Source organism: Anabrus simplex, chromosome 1, assembly GCF_040414725.1.
Source record: "Anabrus simplex isolate iqAnaSimp1 chromosome 1, ASM4041472v1, whole genome shotgun sequence".
Taxonomy (NCBI): Eukaryota; Metazoa; Arthropoda; class Insecta; order Orthoptera; family Tettigoniidae; genus Anabrus; species Anabrus simplex.
The window spans coordinates 1,228,034,628-1,228,054,452 of NC_090265.1; the positions used below are offsets into that span (position 1 = coordinate 1,228,034,628).

Genomic DNA, 19,825 nt, shown 5'->3' on the forward strand with positions numbered 1-19,825 from the left:
TTTTGTGATAATTAAGGTATTAGTGTAAAATGGTAATGTGCCAGGAAATCTTTTGTGGAACTACGCCATCAAGAATGGAGGAGTAAAATGCAGAGAGGGGCCGAAAGGAGCCTCTCATCTGAAAAGCTGTAATGGAATACCGAGAATCTAAGATGAATACATAATGTAAATAATATTTGGGAAATGTTATCGTGATGGGAAAAATGGGAATAATTTGATTAGACTTGGTTACCTTCTGTAACAAGATGAGTCGCTTAACGACCCCATCCTAAATTTGTAGCACGGACAGTAGTAAATAATAACAATGTAAATAATCGGGTCTTTTTATGTATTCACTTTGTTGGAGATGTAAATTTTGTAGATATAGGGTAGTACGTTAAGTCATGCATGCATTCATATTTTCTTTGTATTCAAGAATAATTTTCTTTACATTTGATTTTGGTTATTATAGTTAAATAGACCCGACATGTCCTTTTCTGTTTGTCATTTTAACGAGCGATATAATGACATTGAAGGAAAGTCCAGCCTCGTCATACCAGTTGTGTTTTGTTGTTGATTAGTATGTTCATATTTTCAAAGTGAAGTTGTTAAATTTGGGAGAAGCGATAATAAAAATAATATTCCAAGTAAATCATATCTGGATTGATTAGTGCCAGAATAAATCGAAATTGTAAAAGGGGTTATGCGTTAAACATATTAAGAGTGGACTACCGTGTAACAGGCGAAAATTATTTTTTTAAATTAATAATAATAATAATAAATATAATAAAACTACTTTTATTTTTAAGAAGAATTTACTTTTTTAAATTTTGATATAATAATAATTCATGTGATATCGGAAATTTAGTGAGCCGTGCGTAATAATAAATTTAAGTGATCAGGTGTTGAGTTTATCAGGAATCATTTAATGACGGGAGGTCGTTTTTAATTCGGAATTAAAGAGTGTGGTAATTTAATTTGATCAATTAATAATATTGAAATTTAAGATCGGTGCTAATAATCCGCACATGTTAATGAACGTGTGGTTTAAATTACGGTCCAATATATTTTTACGTATAAATGTCGTGTCTTAAAGTTGCAATTCATTAGCCGGAACACGTAGGACTAATATTACGAAACCATGATTGTAAAATTTTGGTAAATATAATTTCAAGATGTTACGATTATTTGTGGAGAATGAACTAAGGCGTAGATCAAAAGGAGATAGAAAAAGTTAAAGAATCTGCAGTCAGATAATAAAAGGTCGTACGATGTCAGAAGTGGAATAAATAAGTCAGTTGATAATTCTGTGAGAAATAAATGAATCAAGGAATATTGAGATAGAAAGGGATATAAATTCCGTACGAGAGACACTTAGGATATAAATGAGTGTAAAATGTACGGGCAGTGTCACAGAGAAATACTGAGTTACGTAGCGGGTAGAATTCGAACCCGTGACAGCATGTACGAAATAAATAGACTGCACCGCTATTCGTCGAGATACTACGGATTTAAGGATAGTGAGAGTTCAGATTCCACATCAATGATCGTATATTGTAATCATTGTAATGACGAGTGATGACAATCATGATGTCGTGATAATAATAATAATAAATATTGCAGATAAATGATTGGACCGCCTTACGTAAATGAGCGTTGATAAAGATGTTAAACGGGAATTTAAATGATAATATGCAACCGATAATAATAATAACAATGTAAGGACGATGTTAAATCATCGCGGTCAGCTTAATAATAATTGTCATAATAATAACAGTAATGATGCCGTTGGTTGATCAGTGAAATAATTATAATTGCGACCGATATCTTAATATATTTTGGCGGAAGTGACCGGTTCATAAATAATAATAACCTTTTGAGTGACGTTAATAATAATAATAATAATATCTTAAGTCACCTATTCATTAATAATAATAATAACCACAAGAGGGATATAATAATAATAACAGTAATAACCATTTGTGTTTGCGTCCCGCATAATAATGACAATATTAATCAAAAGTGGCGGTGCCAGGAACCGTTGAATAATAATAATAATAATAATAATAATAATAATAATAATAATAATAATAATAATAATAATAATAATAATAATAATAATAATAATAATAATAATTTCAAGGATGATAATTTCGGGGATAAATGAATATTCTGACGATAGTGAATTAATTAAATGGTGACAACATCCCTCTACTCTTATGTTTAAATAATAAGAATGATAAATATTAGTCATTTGTTACCTCGTTATTATACGGTTTCCGCACGGGACGAGTTACAGTAATACTTGGTGTGTTTGTTTACTTCGCCCGCGATGCGAGTGGAGGTCATTGTCACGGTATTTCCCACCGCTTCTCGTTATCTCATCTGTGGCAGTAGTCTACTGAGGCTACTTTGTCACATTTCAGATCATGTGTAAATAAAATATAAATGCTAATTCAGTGGTATGGCATCAGCTGGACATCGTAAGATAGGAACTGTCCGTGTAATCCATTTTTCGTAATTCACGAGAAACATTACCCAGTCCGAGTACCGGTCTCGGAAAAATGTATATAGCCGGGGTACATCATCTTAGTTAAATCGGGAAGCCGACCGTAACATGGGTTATGCTCGGGCTCCCGATAGAAGGAAGCTTTATCCTTGAACAACGGTTCGATTCAAATGGAATCGATCCATAAGTTATACTCCACTTGTAATTTCTTTCAGAAGCAACCCAGCAAGATATTGATACCACTTGCGGTATAGCAAGTGATTTATTTATGTAACATGTGTGGGAATTTAAATATCGTTGCCAAATGTATCAAAGTTTCGTACGTCCGATGGCGTAATAAACTGCTCCTTCTGGCAAATTATTTCAAAGGAAACCATTCTCATAATCGTTTTATTGTAGTTAGATGATGCCCTTTCTAAAGTTAACAGTCACTTCCTAGTCCTATCATGGAGTCCTTAAATTCAAGTTTACAATCGAGCCTTCCCCATTTTAATTTTAAATTGCTCCGTTCATTCCCGTGTTCATTTATGCGCTATATTTATGTTTGATGACTTAAATAATGAACCGACACCCCTGAGATAAATGCTAGTCTGGGACTCGGGAGGTGGACGGGTGCAATATGTAGGGAACATTATGCGCGTATGATTGGGAAAGATTTATTATTATTAGTTAGGATCATCAAGTGATTTTAAAGATAATCATTGATATTTAACAAAATTAATTTGCATGAATTATTGTGTAGACTTCAAAGTTCTTAGGTTATATGAACTATCTTTGGGAAAACGGCAAGTTAGCTAGATTTATATTTCTTCGTCTGGTAAAGATCTTCAGAGTAATTTGGATATAAATGATACTTTGAGATTCGGGTATTTGTAATCCCGGATAATATTAGATAATCATTGGACTTGATCCAACTCGAGGTGTAATTAATTTATAATTATATATATATGAAATTGTGAGAATAATATAACCTTAAATAATGGGGTTTTCTCTGTGAATTAAATGAATGGATTGAGATACGATGCCAAGACATGAGAGGGCGAAGCTGTAACATATTTTGTTGTTGGAGTGATAAGGAAGAATAAATAATTATAGCTGTTGTGAGATATAAAATTGGGCTGAATATATAGCCAGATAACGAGGAATAAGAAATAATGGCTTTCAAGAGAGTGCATACTTGACAATGAGCCGAGATGATATGTAAGAGAAATGAAAGGGAGAGTGACGGGAGATTTATAGTATCCACAACCCAGGGCTAGTCACAGCTGTCATTGTGATGAACAGGTATATGCTGGTCGACCGTAGGCCGAGCAAACTTTGCAGTCTCTAGCAAAGCGATGTTAACGGGCTAAGCTCTTTTCATTTACCAAAGTAATCTCAATCCCATTCTAATTATACGTTGCAAGTAACACGGATAATTTCCGGATTTTGTGAAGGATAGATCCCTTCTCGTGCTAAGCATTAATTTAGCCTCTGATTGGAGTCCAAAAAATTTTTACCTTGGGAGCCGAAGCCTGTTGGTTCGAATGATGATGGAGCGAAGATTTAACCAGATATTATGGCTTGGTTAAGCCATATCTTCAAGATGTGTTGTGTAAATATATTCGATATTTTTTATATATATGTTTCTGTGTGTTTTATTATTTCCCAAAATAATATGGTGATGGGTTTGATTCCAGCTTTGACTGATTTTCTTTAAATATATAATTTGTTAGGTAAACCCAGGATACGCGCATATATGTTCAGAGTGTATGTTCATCGTAAGTGTTCAATGTAAATATACATTTGTCGTGGTCAAATGGATCACATGTTCGATACTCGGCAATGCAATCTCGTGTGTATATCAGATGTGCTTAAATTGTGTTATAATTTCTTTTCTCCAAATCATGACCGGTAGACAAAGGACACTATTTAATATCCATTTATGACTAACACGAGAAGGATGTCTGGTTCTTACCCAGGAGTCTCAAGTACGATCCTCGGTACCGGAACCATATTTAATATCCATTTGTGACGAGAGTTTAACAAATAAATTCAATATCCATTTTTTTAATATCATGTATCAGTGTATGTTGATCGAATGGTGTACATCAAGAATTAATTATGCCAAGACAATTTCAAGAAAAGAAGGCATATAATGTATATAATGGTATCAGTTTAATTGTTTCTTTTACTCATATGTTGAGATACAACATTATTTGTGTGGTTCATATCATTATAATAAATATGTTTAGAATATATACTTGAACGAGATTCTTCTCATTTAACAAATATTAGCATATTCCTCTCATATTATAGAATCCTACTTTCATTATTTAGATAGTGCCTATTTTATTTCTTTATCGGACATTCCATTACCCATATTGCTCTACGAATTCAGCCGGTGATCTTATGAAAGTAGGGAGGATGAGACTTCAAGTCTGGTAAGTGACTTCTGGCGGTTCTCATCGAAATGTTCCATCTGTACATCTGTTGTGAAACCAAATTAAGTAATATTGCCCTGATTATACCTAATGTAAGCCTCATTTTTTTCTTGCCCAATTTTTGGGGCCAGTTTCATTTTGTCGCCCGATGTGCTCAGAGCTGGTTCATACTTAATTTGGTGCGACGATTAAAGCCCTAACGGTTGCAGTATGTGCCTTTCAGTCTACACCTACCCTCAAACAAGTGGTAGTATTACAGTTGACCACAAGGGTCGGTCACCTCCCCTGTTACTGTTGGCCACAGCTATACCAGAAGTTACTATTGCATTACATCGCCGGAAGATTTCGCTAGTAGGTAATTCTGAACACACGGGAAGAAATTTGCTTTACATTGTGGGTGGAGAATAGTTTCAATTTCAGCACTGGTAAATGTAGTAATTGCACGCACTAATTTTATGCTCGTTGTCATACTTACGTGAACTTCGTGCCATGTAAATCCAAGAATAGTGTTCGCATCTTTTAATATTCGCTACAATACATCATTGTAGCAACATTGCTGTGAATTTTACTTTTACCGAGCTAAGTATTGAACCTGTCAACTTGCAGTCAGAAATCCGTCTGAACCACTCAGCCCGGCAATGTAATTTTAGTTTCGTTTTACACTCACTGATTAGTCTCAGAAAAATGTGTCCTCGGTTATAAGGGTTCTACCAAATTATGAGTGGAGAAGCAACCGTACAAGGAACTTTTAGTGAAACGATTTAAGTAAGTATTTTGTACTGATTTGAATCCTACTTTGGTATATTTGAGACATAAACACACAGTTTGTTGTAAACCTCCTAAAAATTTTGTCACGAGCCGCCACTGGGAATCAGCATCAAACACAGTGGGTTTCAGTCAGTGTCACCGTAGCGTTCTTGCTATGGAACAATCGTATGAACTCGGAATTCCACGTTAGAAGTCCTCTCATGGCGAAGATTTTCCTTCGATTGGTGCAAGTTTAAAAACACTGCCTCGAAAAGCCCATTTGAATTCGTCCGCAAAGCGGTCTGATTGGTTAACTTCAGCAGCTAATAAGGTGGCAACGGCGCGAGGTGTTTAATTATAGTTTTCAAATTATTTGTCAGTATAAGCAACTCTGTAACGCTCATGTACCCTGTTCACTCTGTATGTGGGTTATGAACACCTATGTATTAGACTTGTCTGATATTTATGCGCTTTCATTGTCTAGTGGCTTTACGTCGCACAGACAGAGATAGGTCTTATGGCGACGATGGGATAGGAAAGGCCTAGGAGTTGGAAGGAAACGGCCATGGCCTTAATTAAGGTAAATCCCCAGCATTTCCCTGGTGTCAAAATGGGAAACCACGGAAAACTATCTTCAGGGCTGCCAACAGTGGAATTCGAACTCACTATCTCCCGGATGCTTCATTATCGTAACTTATTTCATTTTAGTAGTTATTCGATACATATCCAAAACAAATACACCTTGAGTTCCACATTCTCCTCCAGATAAATTCTGGATCTCTGAAATAAAACTGCTGCACGCTTAGGAATATTAATATTAATTACGTATATTTTAGCTCAGTCCATGTTGTGAATGGTATGAAAATATCACTCATAGGGTTGGTTGCTGCGTGCATTTCAGTGGGCTTTTCAGACTGATATGTGACCAACTACTGGTTGGGTGAGATAGGCAACGGGAAACTACCTCACTCCTCATTTCCTCAGTACGCCCCTTCAGTGAAGCCTAGGCCATCTATGCCAGCTGTTGGCGTAGCTGTGGAGGATGAAACTAGCCTCCGGGCTGAATACCCAACATACATACTTATTTTAGGTAAAAAGTAATAAAAATTGCACGGCCTCATTTACTGTGTGTGAGCAAGTTGGCCGTGCGATTACGGTCGCGTAGCTGTGAGCTACGCCACTGTTGGTAGACCTGAAGATAGTTTTACGTGGCTTCCTATTTTCACACGAGGCGAAAACTGGGGCTGAACCTTAATTAAAGCCGTGTCCGCTTCCGTCCCACCCCTACTCTTTTCCTATCCCATCATCGCCATAAGACCTATATGTGTCCGTGCGACGTAATGCAAATTGTAAATTTACTTCGTGCAAATATTTAATTCGACACCATTTGGAATTCCTGTGCGCCGATTTCGACGATCGGTTTTTGCTTTACCAGATAAAAAGAAAGCCATATCCCTGTTGGGATATCTATGGCTGAATTTGTCAATTAACTTTTTCAGGTAAACCACCAAATGTGTTACCAGAGATCGTTTAAATACCGACATCGTATGACATGGAGTGTCAACTGGACTCTTCCCCGCCTTTCAAAAGTTCAACTACGTCTCCCCAGATTTGAACCAGCTATCTTGGAATCAGGAGGCTGATATTTTATCACAGATCCACAGAGGGAACTATATGTTACCTGATTCATTATCACGTGAGTTCTGAAGCAGTGGAACATTAGCTTCATCCCCAGGAAATAAGCAGAAAGTGGACAACACAGCGAAAGGACTACACGAGAAACTACGTTAATTGAATATGAGTAGCTCAGTCGGTTGAAGCGCTGGCCTTCTGAAACCAACTTGGCAGGTTCGATCCTGGCTCCGTCCGGTTGTATTTGAAGGTGCTCAAATACGTCAGCCTCGTGTCGTTAGACTTACTGGCACATAATAAAATTCCCGTGGGACTAAATTTCGACACCTCGGAGTCTCCGAGAACCGAAAAAGTATTTAGTGGGACTAAAGACAATAACGTTATTATTGTTATTACTAGCAAATGTACCCGTGTTTCGCTACGGTATTCTACATTGTATTCGAATATCGAAGTAAATACTGTACATGCAGTAAATAAAATTGTTTTAATATTGCATGTCTCTTAGCGTTATCCGAGAAACAGCATGGGGAGGTCCCCATACGCTGTTTCCAAAGTAAACTGTTTGTTACTGATTTGTGATATAACGGCAGGCTCACTTGCCTACCGCCATTAACAGTCGAGTTGGGAAGTTTACATTATAATTGCAGGCCCCATTGCCTACTGCGCGGTCACAATCCATTCGGGGAGTTTTCGTTACAATGGCAGCCCACCTTTCGTACTTCCAGACAGATAACAGTTGAGGAGTTTTTATTATAATGGCAGGCAACTACCCTACTATCAGTCGAAATTGATTTGTGCAGTTATCATTATAATGTCAGGCCCCTTTTCCTACTGCCAGCCAGCTTACTGCCAGTCACACCAAGTTGATGAGTCTCCATCAAAATAGCAGGCCACTATGCCTAATGCCAGTCACATTTTAGATGAGGACATTTTATAATGGCGGGCACCCTTGACTACTGCCAAACACAATCGGATAGGGGAGTTTTAAACCAAACTGCATGTTCCCTTGCCTTCTGCAGGTCAAATCGAGAAGTGAACTATTCATTTCAATGGTAGGCCTTCCTTACTGATGCCAGTTACACAGCAGTTGGAGAACGACCCCATTTCTACTGCCAGTCAAAGTAGGTGTGGGGAGTACTGATTACAATAGCAGACACACCCTTTCTCCATCGCTACAAATCGACATCAGTGAATATATATAGATCGACATACGAAAGTATATGCGTGTTTACAATATTGCAGACCTTCATTTACAGATTAACTGTTGCTAAACGTACGTCATATCGACAAAGGATTGTACCATAAGACCCCGGATTTAGTGGCCTAAATGGCTGGTTCTATGATATCTCATCTATTCTTGGGTCTGATTGAGTTAGAAACGTTGAACAGGGTAAAGTTTTTGTAAGATTATCTCACACTGCATTACTTTTCGGATAATTATGTGACAGCTACATACATAGCATTTGGCTCATAATATGACTACTAGGTGGGCCGATTTTCGTGAAGAGTTTGATGATTCTATATTTCCTATAAGTGATTGAAAGTATGAATTATGCATGTGAAAAGTCCAAATTTACTTAACATCGATTAATAGAGAAAAATCAAACGTAAAAGGGATACAGATACGACAAAAAGTCACAAGACCAAGGTTATAGATCATTCCAAATTGAACGGAGATTGTGCAATCTGTTATGTGATAGGACTTCCCGAAAGTCTGCACCATCATTAAAATTGCCTCCATATTTCCATATTCTTCGGGGATAAAAAGTGAAAAATTTAAAGATCTTGGAAGTTTTCCGTCCGTTACAGGCTAAAACGTATAATTTTGTCAAATTTCAATTTTCTTTTTCGTCTAGCAGATTTTGCCGCAATCTGGATTTTGGGCGAGGAGGGTAAAAATTAGGACTTTCAGAAAACTAAACCAAAAAAAATATGTAGATGGTCATTATTACCCCTTAAACGGGTAGCTGTGCGAAAATTTTGCCAAAATAGTCAATGTAAAGGCACACAGTCGTTACGATTTTATTTATATAGATAAGGAATCTGCTCCATGTACAATACCTTTTGGGCTATGTCCGCTGGACTTAACCTGAAAAACTGACCATTCATGATATCTCCCTTATTAATCCTCCTGACGAAAGAATGCACATGGAAAAAAGTTTTAGAGATGGAATTCCATCAAGTTTGGTCGATTTCCAGTCAGGTTGGTCTTGTACTGTATATATTGTGTAAGAGTAAAATCACCATTTCGGATCCCTATAAACCGCCAGTCCATTCCGGAAACATGGACAGGTGGATACTAATTATAAAGTTTGGTTCAAATATCTTCGGTACTTTTCAAGTTGTAAGAAATACGCTTTACACGCACCCGCTCCTGAGTTAAGTCTGATGAGACTTGTACCGAAAAACGGTCCGTTAATGATATCTCCCTTATTAATCCTCGTATCGAAATGATGCACATGAGATAAAATGTTTAGAAATTAATTTCCATTAAGGCAGATAGATTTCTATTAAGTTTGGTTGTGTATATTTTTTGGGAGTGCAAAATCACTATTTCGGTTTCGTATGAACCCCAGTCAGTTCAGGGATTTAGAAACAGTATTTGCCCTAAAACCTACCCAAGGACAGGTGGATTCTAAATATGAAGTTTTGTGGAAATATATCCAGTAGATTCTAGCACTCGTGTACATACGAGGTAATTAAGGAAGAAAATAATACAGTTAAGAAAGTTGAAAGTAATAGAAAATCGATTATAACTTAGGACAGCCGAATAACGACAAATATGTAAATGCCAAGTGAATGTATTGGAAAATCAAATGCCCCTCAATAAATTATGCTGGTGTGAGTTATGGATATAATAAAGCGGTAACATGGGAGAAATTTAGGAGCAGTGATTCTTAGGTAAACAGATAAGAAGATGACTAATGGTGTTATTACTTAATCTATTCGAGGGCGGTAATAATAATGGCGTGTGACCTCCGAAGAGGCCGAGTGCAGGTCTTTCGAGTTGACGCCGTATAGGCGACCTGCGCGTCTATGAGAATGGGGCCCTACCTGTGATGAATTCTAATGCTGAAGACGACACACACACACCCAGCCCCCGAGCTATTGGAATTAACCAATGAAGGTTAAAATCCCCGACCCGGCCGGGAATCGAACCCGGGACCCTCTGCACCAAAGGCCAGCACGCTAACCATTTAGCCATCGAAAGGGCGGTTATAACCTCCAACAATATTCCGCATATATCTCGCAGACAGGCCGATTGACTAACACAACCACGAAATTAAAAGCATGATGAGGAAAATGGCAGCACGTTACTTCCCTGCTGGCAAGCAGTCAGAGACGTTGCCATGGTAACCTGTAGGTTCGTTGTCGGTCTGTCGGTCACTCAATGCAGAGCATGATACCCGCAGAAAATAGTCAATTTCTCCGTCATGTGAAGAGTAAGGTAAATTATGAACATAACGAAAGTTGTTTATAATGAAGAGAAGTTTCACGTATGGTCCATGGAGTTTGCAGAAAATCAAAGTGGAGGAAAACCGTTCTGGTTTTCCTATATACCCCCCGTCTATACAAAGATTTTAAAATGATATGCATACCGAAACCTTCCCCGCGATGAGTATACTCTAAATATGAAGACGGTTGAGATCTATCCAGCCGTTTCGACGTGATGGTGGAACAGACAAACAGACAAACAGAGACGAAAAGTTTTTACTTTTACCACCGATTCGGTCTTCAGTTGACCTAAAACGGATAAATATCTGAAAAATGGGCAAAACAAAAGAAATTACAAACAGCGGACCCCCTACAACTTTATTTATATAGCTTATTAGTTTAAATAATACATTCAAATCCTTCGCACATTTGTTCAATGCATTATGTTTATACAGGGCATTACACAGCCTGGTGTTGGGCTCCATCGTTAATATACAGGATAGCATGCTCATCTTTGGCCCAAGGGTTCCTAGAGTTCGACTACCGGCAGAGTTGCAGACGTTAACTTCCATTAGTTGATTCCCCTGGCTCTTGGGCGGGATGTTTGTGCAGTCTTCATCATTATAATTCATCTTAGGTAGGGTCCCATCCTCAAAGATGCGCAGTGTCGCCTGTAAGCGTCAACACAAATGGCCTGAACCAGACCTCTCCTGAGGCCAGAAGTGGTTAAAAGGGTATCTTATTCAAAATGTTATGGGCTGAAACCGACTAAGTCCCGAAGTTCAAAAATGACCATAATGTAGAAACACATTTTCAGAGAGCTTACTTTGCTCGATAATACTTGTAAGATAATGTAATATTTTCCAATACAAAGTATCAGTGCTCCTAGAACGAGTTTATATCACAACATTCGCTACAAAGTGCCCTAAAGCGTGCTTGTTACATTCCTAGGAACGTAATTACGCAAGATTGTAGACAAAGTGTGCACTGAAGAATTTTAAATTAAAGAGTAAGACAAGAAACATTTTATTAAGATCAACTTTATTTTGGATGTTTTGAACAAAAGTGCATACAGTTTTCTTGACAGAAAAGTGAAGAAAGGAAAATATAAATGTAAAATATTTGAAGTCACTAAGAGCCAGAAGAGATGCGTCAGGATATAGGAACATGATTTCTCTTAAAATGCATGAATCTACCTGTAGTTCCCATGCCTCGGGAGGTCAACTGAGTAGAGGTGGGTTCGATTCCCACCTCAGCCATCCTGGAAGTGGTTTTCCGTGGTTTCCCACTTCTCCTCCAGGCGAATGCCGGGATGGTACCTAACTTAAGGCCACGGCCGCTTCCTTCCCTCTTCCTTGCCTATCCCTTCCAATCTTCCCATCCCTCCACCAGGCCCCTGTTCAGCATAGCAGGTGAGGCCGCCCGGGCGAGGTACTGGTCATACTCCCCAGTTGTATCTCCCGACCAAGAGTCTGAAGCTCCAGGACACTGCCCTTGAGGCGGTAGCGGTGGGATCCCTCGCTAAGTCCGAGGGAAAAACCGAACCTGGAGGGTAAACAGATGATGATGATGATGATGATTTTAACGCCACTCTGCCACATTTAGGTTTCTGGCAACCGATGCAAATGTTTAGGATCTAAAATTTAGCGGCTGTAGTCCTAATCAAGGTGCAGCCCGGATATTTGCTTGGAGTGAAAATAGAAAACCGCTAAAATCCGTATTGAAGGCTGCTGATAGCGTGTTTAGAACCCGAAGAAAGCAACCTGGCAGCTACACGACGCGTACCACGGCACAAATTACGAGCTCCTGTTATTCTCCTCGGCAATTTGTCCTCCTTCATTCGTCTTACGTTACCCCCCTGCTGAAGCCGGTTCATATGTATGTCTTCGTCCAAAGTATTCAGTCGTATGTCTCATATCTTCCTTACAAATGAGGAGTGTCTGTTCAAAAGGCGGTGTTTAGGCCATGAGAATGTTGAAAGAAAACGCAAGAAACGTACAAATAAAATGAATATAGTAAGGTGAATTAATGAATTACGCCTTTCTGGTCTGGATTGCTCATGGCATTCGATAGTTTTCAATTGCTGTAATGCATGTGGACGAAATACTGAGCACAGACACTGCTCAAATATGCTCACGCTAGTGCAGTCAGTCAGTCGTACATACATACATACCCCCCCACGGCACTTAACGCCCTTCAAAGGACCTTGGCCTGCCCAGCGACCGCTGCTCAGACCTAAGGCTTGCAGATTACGAGGGGTCGTGTGGTCAGCACGACGCATCCTCTCGGCCGTTATTCTGGGCTTTCGAGACCGAGGCCGCCATCTCACCCTCAGATAGCTCCTCAATTGTAATCACGTAGGCTGAGTGGACCTCGAACCAGCCCTCAGGTCAAGAGAAAAATTCCTGACCTGGCCGGGAATTCAAGCCGGGGCCTCCGAGCGAGAGGCAGGCATGCTACCCCTACACCTACATACATATATGCTACATATTTAAAATATCTAGAATGGAAATGAGCAGATATGTTAGGAGAAGAAAGCAAATTTCTCATAGGCCAGCGTGATTGCGCTCTTCATACACTTCAGAAAACGCTAAACTGATTGATTTTTAGAAGTGAATAGAGTTTTAAGCAATAAAACTACGTACTCAATCAGATGCTTAGATTAGTACACCATGCAGACGATCTACTGTACATCGAATGTTCATCAAAATTATGACAAAACTAACGGAACAGCCGTGTAACTAGCAAATAATGTAATGGTAGTTTTAAAGAATTATTATTTCTAGACTCTTTAAATAGAGGTTTCAATACTCCCCCGCTCCCAGATTCAGTTAGATCTCGAGAATAAAAACACGATAATTTGCAAACTAAATACCCAAAAGACCGACTGACAGGAATTTGTTACGAATATAGGCTAGTTTCCATGGATCAAGCCAAATCTGCATTGCACTAAAGTAAGATAAAATATCAAGGTGTAGGCGGTATCAGTTCTGAAATGCTTGAAATAAACTTGGACGAAATTCTTCCCATAATAACGCACATTTATAATTACTCGTCGACAGCTCACACTCCCATCACAATGGCAGCGTGTATCCGTCTGTCCCATTCCTAAAGCGTCCGACTCCATGGATAAATGGTTAGCGTGCTGGCCTTTGGTGATAGAGACCCCGGGTTTGATTCCCGGCAGGGTCAGAAACTTTAACCATAATTTGTTAATTTCTCTGGCACTGGGGCTAGGTGTATGTGACGTCTGCAACATCATTTCCTCTTCATGAAGCACAGGTCGCCTACGGTAGACAAATCAAAAGACCTTCATCTGGCGGGCCGAACTTGTCCTCGGACAATCCCGGCACTAAAAGCCATACGCCATTTCATTTGATTCCTAAAGTTACAACTTCGATTGCGTTTTCGTATTATCGAAGCAATATTATCATATCTCTCCTACAGTCTGGGAGGAATTCATACTCAATTTTAGATCATTTACTCTCTACTCCATTTTACTATCTCTAGTATGGTTTCCGACCCATCACATTACTTGCACAGTCCTTCTTTAAAGTCACTGAGGATATCAGAAGTGCTATGGATAACAGGAAAGTAACTGTAATGTATCCAATCGATTGCATTTGATAGCGTAGATCACTACAGAACTCAGAAACTTCGAGATTGCCTAAGGTACAGTAGAGTGCTTCAGCTCTTTCTTCAGGAACTTGTGGACAAGGATAATGGTAGATGCTAGATGATATTGAAATTTACTCATTAGAGACAGTGAATTAAAGTAATGAAAACAGACATTATATTTACTTACTTTTATTTAATAATATTATATTTACAGGTTTACAGCTTTTCAGGTTACAAACATGTATCTTTCTAGATACAATATTTCAACAATAGCGCCTACTTATTCAGCTATCTACTTTCTTACTTACATTATGTCTCCCAGATATCTTCATTCTACAACATGGCAATCATGGAAACATATATCATAGAATGCAATAAATACAGGACACCGCTAACTCTCTTCAGATACTAACGATATATACTACATATGACAGTATTTACTTAGCATAATACATTCATTACAGGGTGCGAAATCAGGAAAAATGGTGGGAGGAGGGAGAAGTAACATAAGGGTTAACTACCCGCGTTTATTTCTGGCATTACCCAGTGGGGGAGTGGGTATTTAATTCCCGTGTAACAAAATGTTTCCCTCCCCCAGAAAAATGAAAATTTGAAAGATGTTTCTTTGAATGTCTGTTATACTAACAAAAATTATAAACATTGAAAAGTTATTCCCGGGTTTCAGATGGACTTGCCAGAGTGTAATATGAAATATTACTGCATGTGCGGAGTTGTCACCGTTATGTTGTGAGACATGCTAATATAGCACGTTTCCCGTATTGCTTTAGCTTGATTGACTTAACTATTTCCAAGGTTGTACTACAGAGGGCAGCAACCTCAGTTGTGAGCACGGAGGGTCATTCTTTCCGGCGAGTCTGTAACTTTACCTCTTCGACTCGAATGTTTGTTGTAGTTATGAGAGGGGAATATGAAATGGACTCCATGCAGATCGTAGTGGCTTTTCTGAGCTACAGATGGGTATTTCGTCGATTTAAACTCAGCCTATACTGCCATCCTTCTTTTTAATTTGACAGCTGATATTGCAGGTATGGTGATCCTTGTATTTATATTGGTCCTATGATTATCTCGTGGTTTTCTTGTGCTTTTAATCATAGCTGATTGATATGCGTCTTTCTGCTCTGCGGCGTGAATGGACCGCGTGTTTGTTGCTGTTATTGTGATGGTGAGATGTGGGTAACTGCGTCTCTGATCAATTCTATTTATGCGCACTGCATTCTAATGTATTTTTCTATCAAATGAGTGTGTGCCCTGCGTGTCGATGCGGAGATCCATTCGTGTCGTACGGAGTGCATAAGTTAGTGGACTTGCGCATAACCAATGGGTCTCTATTATCCTGCTGATGAAATGTTTGCGTCGTGAACGTTACTCTGACATATGTGAGACCTTTGTTTGTGACCATGAGAGTCATACTACATGAGTTTGTGACCAACTTGTTGAATGGAGCTACTGCTCGCATTGTTGGCCGATACCGGCAATGTTTGAATGTTTGGGTGTGTATTCGTGAGTGTGGGGAGTAAAAAGATGACGTATCGGTCAGTTTAATTTTTCCTTTTGATCTTGTTTCCGTACCTTGTGTTTGTTTTTTCGGTACGGTGTTAATTATTTTGCCTTGGCCTCTGTTTTGACCGTTTGCTTGCCCACGAGGCCACCATGTTTGTTTACTTAAATTCAGGTGATGCGAATGCCTGTGATTCTCTTTGGATTTGGCTATTGTTCTTTGGTCCAGTGATGTTTTCTCTCTCGGCCATCCCGATACCTGCATTCCTTTATTATATCTGCTCTGTGTGTCTTCTCCGGGATGCTTGGGAATCTTAACTTTCTATAGCTATTTTTGTCGAGATGATGATGGAGTTTGATGGACGCGTATGTAAAACAATGTAATTAATCTCGTGGAAAGAACGACCAAACAAATCCGTGTGGATTGTTTTCTGATTAGCTAATTAATTAGTGAAATTTGATTAGAGACGGTGAGCACGTCGTAAATTAAATATTAATTTTGGTGTTTGAGAAATCCTGTGCTCACGCATTTATGTTACTACTTCGACTGAACCAAATGAACACAAGTATGTATCCTTTTTATTGGTGGCTTCATTTTCTTTTTCTTTGAAATCTTATTATATTAATAAGCCCTCATTTAAATTTTATTGGAATTTTATTGCTTGTAATTAGTCTCATCCCTGTTGTGCATTGTTAATGAGGAACGTTTCCAGTTCAGGGCTGTGTTTTTGGCCTTTCCTAGTTGCGGTCCACGCCTCGAATCTCCCGATGTGCGTATTGTATTATGTCGTATATTATCGGTAAGGGAGGGGTGTGGTTCAGTTGTTTTATTGATCATGGTCAATCTATTTCTTCTACATTATGTGTGTTATTGATGATATCATCAAAGAATTCCACCGCGGCCAATTTTTGTGGGGAGGAAACCTTGAGATAAAATCGTCGGTAGGGGAGAGGCACTCCCTTTCACCCCCCTCCCCCACGATTTCGTACCCTGTTTAAGTACCATCCACGTTCGATTTACAGGTATATCTAGATACTGAAGCTATCTATTTTACTTCTAATTTGGAACACTTTTCTCCAGGATTACACTTTCTTCCTGTTGTTCACTTCCAGCTATTAAAGCCAAATTAAGATCCCGTTTCATTGCGGGACTCAATCAATGAGACAAGCAACACTTTATCATACAACCTAAATAAATCAGTCTTTAAGTACCTGTTACTAGCTATTTTGATATCATCTTGAAACACTTCGCTGTTCACTAAGAGAAACCATGACTGCAGTGTTAAGAAAGAATCAGACTGGGCAAAATATGTTGAGCTTCAACATTTTATTCGAGTATTTGTAGAATAAAACTCTTACACGAATGTATTTCAGTTTCTTTCATCAGAGATCTCAAGGAACAAATGAACTAACATACGATCACTTAATTTTGTCATGAGAGTTACTTTTTCCAAATGCGGTAAATTATTTGGTTTTCTGGATTTCATGATGAGGATAGACTTAATATTTCATTGTAAACGTAGGGAAGACAAAGGTAATATTGATTTAATTTAATTTATACTTGCGGAGAATTAGTTGAGGGTAACCTGACCCTTTTGCTGGATCCCACAAGTGAAACTGTGGTATCTTAGTGTGTAAGATTATTATTACACCTCTGTATTGTGGTATTGCAGGGACTGGACCAACAACAGTCGCTTAATTATTACTACATTGTTGAATGACATGCTAAATTAAAATGTCTGTGGATTATATTTTGATTAAATCCATCATGTTTATTTCGTCATTAGAATCAATGTTAATCTTGAAGAGGTAAATACTACCTTCGAGATAACTTTCCCAGTTTTCACCTAACAACATACTTTCGATTGTCAAATACTCAAAGTTTCATTAACATATGTCCGTCTGAATTCCCAAAGTATATTCAAGGGATAGTATTAAACATCATGTTGTAATTTCTTGAGAGGCAATGAGTAGTATACTATAAGGTACAAGTAATAAAACGTGCAAGAGTTGCCTTTGCCCATTGTACGAGAATGTTCAATGTTGTGGTGGATGTGTTAACACTTCTAGGTTCTCGAAGTTGACGAAAAGGAAAGGTCAAAATTGAATATATAATGATAATATATATGAAGTTCGTAATTTGTGGGGTTTCCACAAGTACATCTGTTACCGTTATTTTATTCGTTCTTGGTGTTGTCTTTCTTCAAGACGTAGGTGCGATAGTAGAAGGCTCCGAAAAGATACAGAAAGTAGAGTGCGTTGATCGTCAATAGAACCACGATTGTCTTCGGATAGTTACATTCATACACGAGGAGCTGAGCGTTGTGCAGGAACACGATCACGAACTGGATCTGAAAAATATCAACACATAGTCTGTTAATTTCAAGTTACAATGTATAACAAACCCAAGCCCCATGGCGGTACAGCCCTTGAAGGGCCTTGGCCTACCAAGTGACCGCTGCTCAGCCCAAAGGCCTGCAGATTACGAGGTGTCATGTGGTCAGCACGACGAATCCTCTCAGCCGTTATTCTTGGCTTTCTAGACCGGGGCCGCTATCTCACCTCAGATAGCTCCTCAGTTCTAATTACGAGGCCGAGTGGACCTCGAACCAGCCCTCAGGTCCAGGTAAAAATCCCTGACCTGTCCGGGAATCGAACCCGGGACCTCCTGGTTAGAGGCAAGCACGCTACCCCTTCACCGCGGGGCCGGCAGTTACAATGTATAGGATTATTTAAATTAATGCCCTACAATGAATCCATTAGGAATGTAATCGTCTGTTGTGGGTTAATATGAAGCATTATGAAATCAGAAAAACAAAAATAAAACCTTAAAATGACAAAAACTGCAAGTAGGAAGGGGAAAAGGACTTTTAAGGTTTTGTTTCATTCTACTAGAACATCCTCAGCTTTTAAAAAACCTCTTCAAACCATGCATATATGTATTATACTAGCATATGTACTCGTTGTGCCTGTTGCCATTTCTTGATGGATGCAGTATTTTTGTATCTGTCTCTTGGCACAGGCCAGAGCAAAGTGTAGCTTCCACCGAAGTCCCAGTCTCATCCATGGCTGTGACAATATGGAAGCTGCTGGGGTATGAGTGGTGCTGAGTAATGACATTTGGAGCACAAATAGGGTCCGAGTGTTATGAAAGGTGTTGCTCATAGGATCAGTCGTGCTGCAGTGGCAGCTTCTGATCCAGTGAGGAAAGCAATGGCAAACTACCTCACTCCTCATCTTGCCTGGTACGCCTCATTTGGGCTCTGCCATTGGTTTTTGTGGTTTTCCTATAACTGCATAGCCTTTGGTGGTGCTATCTGAGGATCCAACCAGCCTCTGGGCTGATGACCTAACAGACAGACATGTACTCGTTCTCGCACGGGAATAGGTAATTGATTTCACGATTCCTTAATGAACTTATGCGAAGTTACATGCCTGTATTCAAACGTTTACTACGGCATGTTAAACTGATATTCTTCTACGAAAGCACGTGGCAGTAACGTGGAGTACGATAAAGCTGAACATAGAATGGGGTAGACCACAGAGTTTATTGAACGATACAGTTCTTGGACCGAAGTTGTGCGTAATTCTTCCTATTTCTCGGTTACAAATTGTTGTTCATCTGAAACCGGGAGTGGCGCTGGGGCTGAAGACTCATTGGCGATAACCTCTCTTATTATCTGTAGCAAAGGCTTTTCAGTCTGTCAAACACATAGCAAATACAATGTAAATTAAAACACTAAAAGCATATCTGTAAAACACACACTAACATACAAATTCATATCTGTAAAACACACACTAACATACAAAGAATTTGTATTCTTTGTATGTTAGTGTGTGTTTTACAGATATGCTCTTAGTGTTTTAATTTACATTGTATTTGCTATGTGTTTGACAGACTGAAAAGCCTTTGCTACATTTAACTAAGTCAACACTGGAAAACATGGCTTCATTTTTAACAAAC

The 19,825-nt window shown here is 38.9% G+C and overlaps 1 protein-coding gene across 2 annotated transcripts in view; it reads right to left on the minus strand.

Annotated features, from left to right (window-relative positions):
- Window positions 1–16,441: 16,441 nt before the first annotated feature.
- Window positions 16,442–19,825, minus strand: part of LOC136877776 (very long chain fatty acid elongase AAEL008004) — a 163,049-nt gene continuing 159,665 nt past the window's right edge. For both annotated transcript variants that reach the window (XM_067151992.2, XM_067151999.2), the window contains exon 9: window positions 16,442–18,212. In XM_067151992.2, coding sequence (XP_067008093.2) covers window positions 18,039–18,212 — 174 coding nt within the window. In that variant the 3' untranslated portion in view covers window positions 16,442–18,038. The remainder of the gene's footprint in view (window positions 18,213–19,825) is intronic.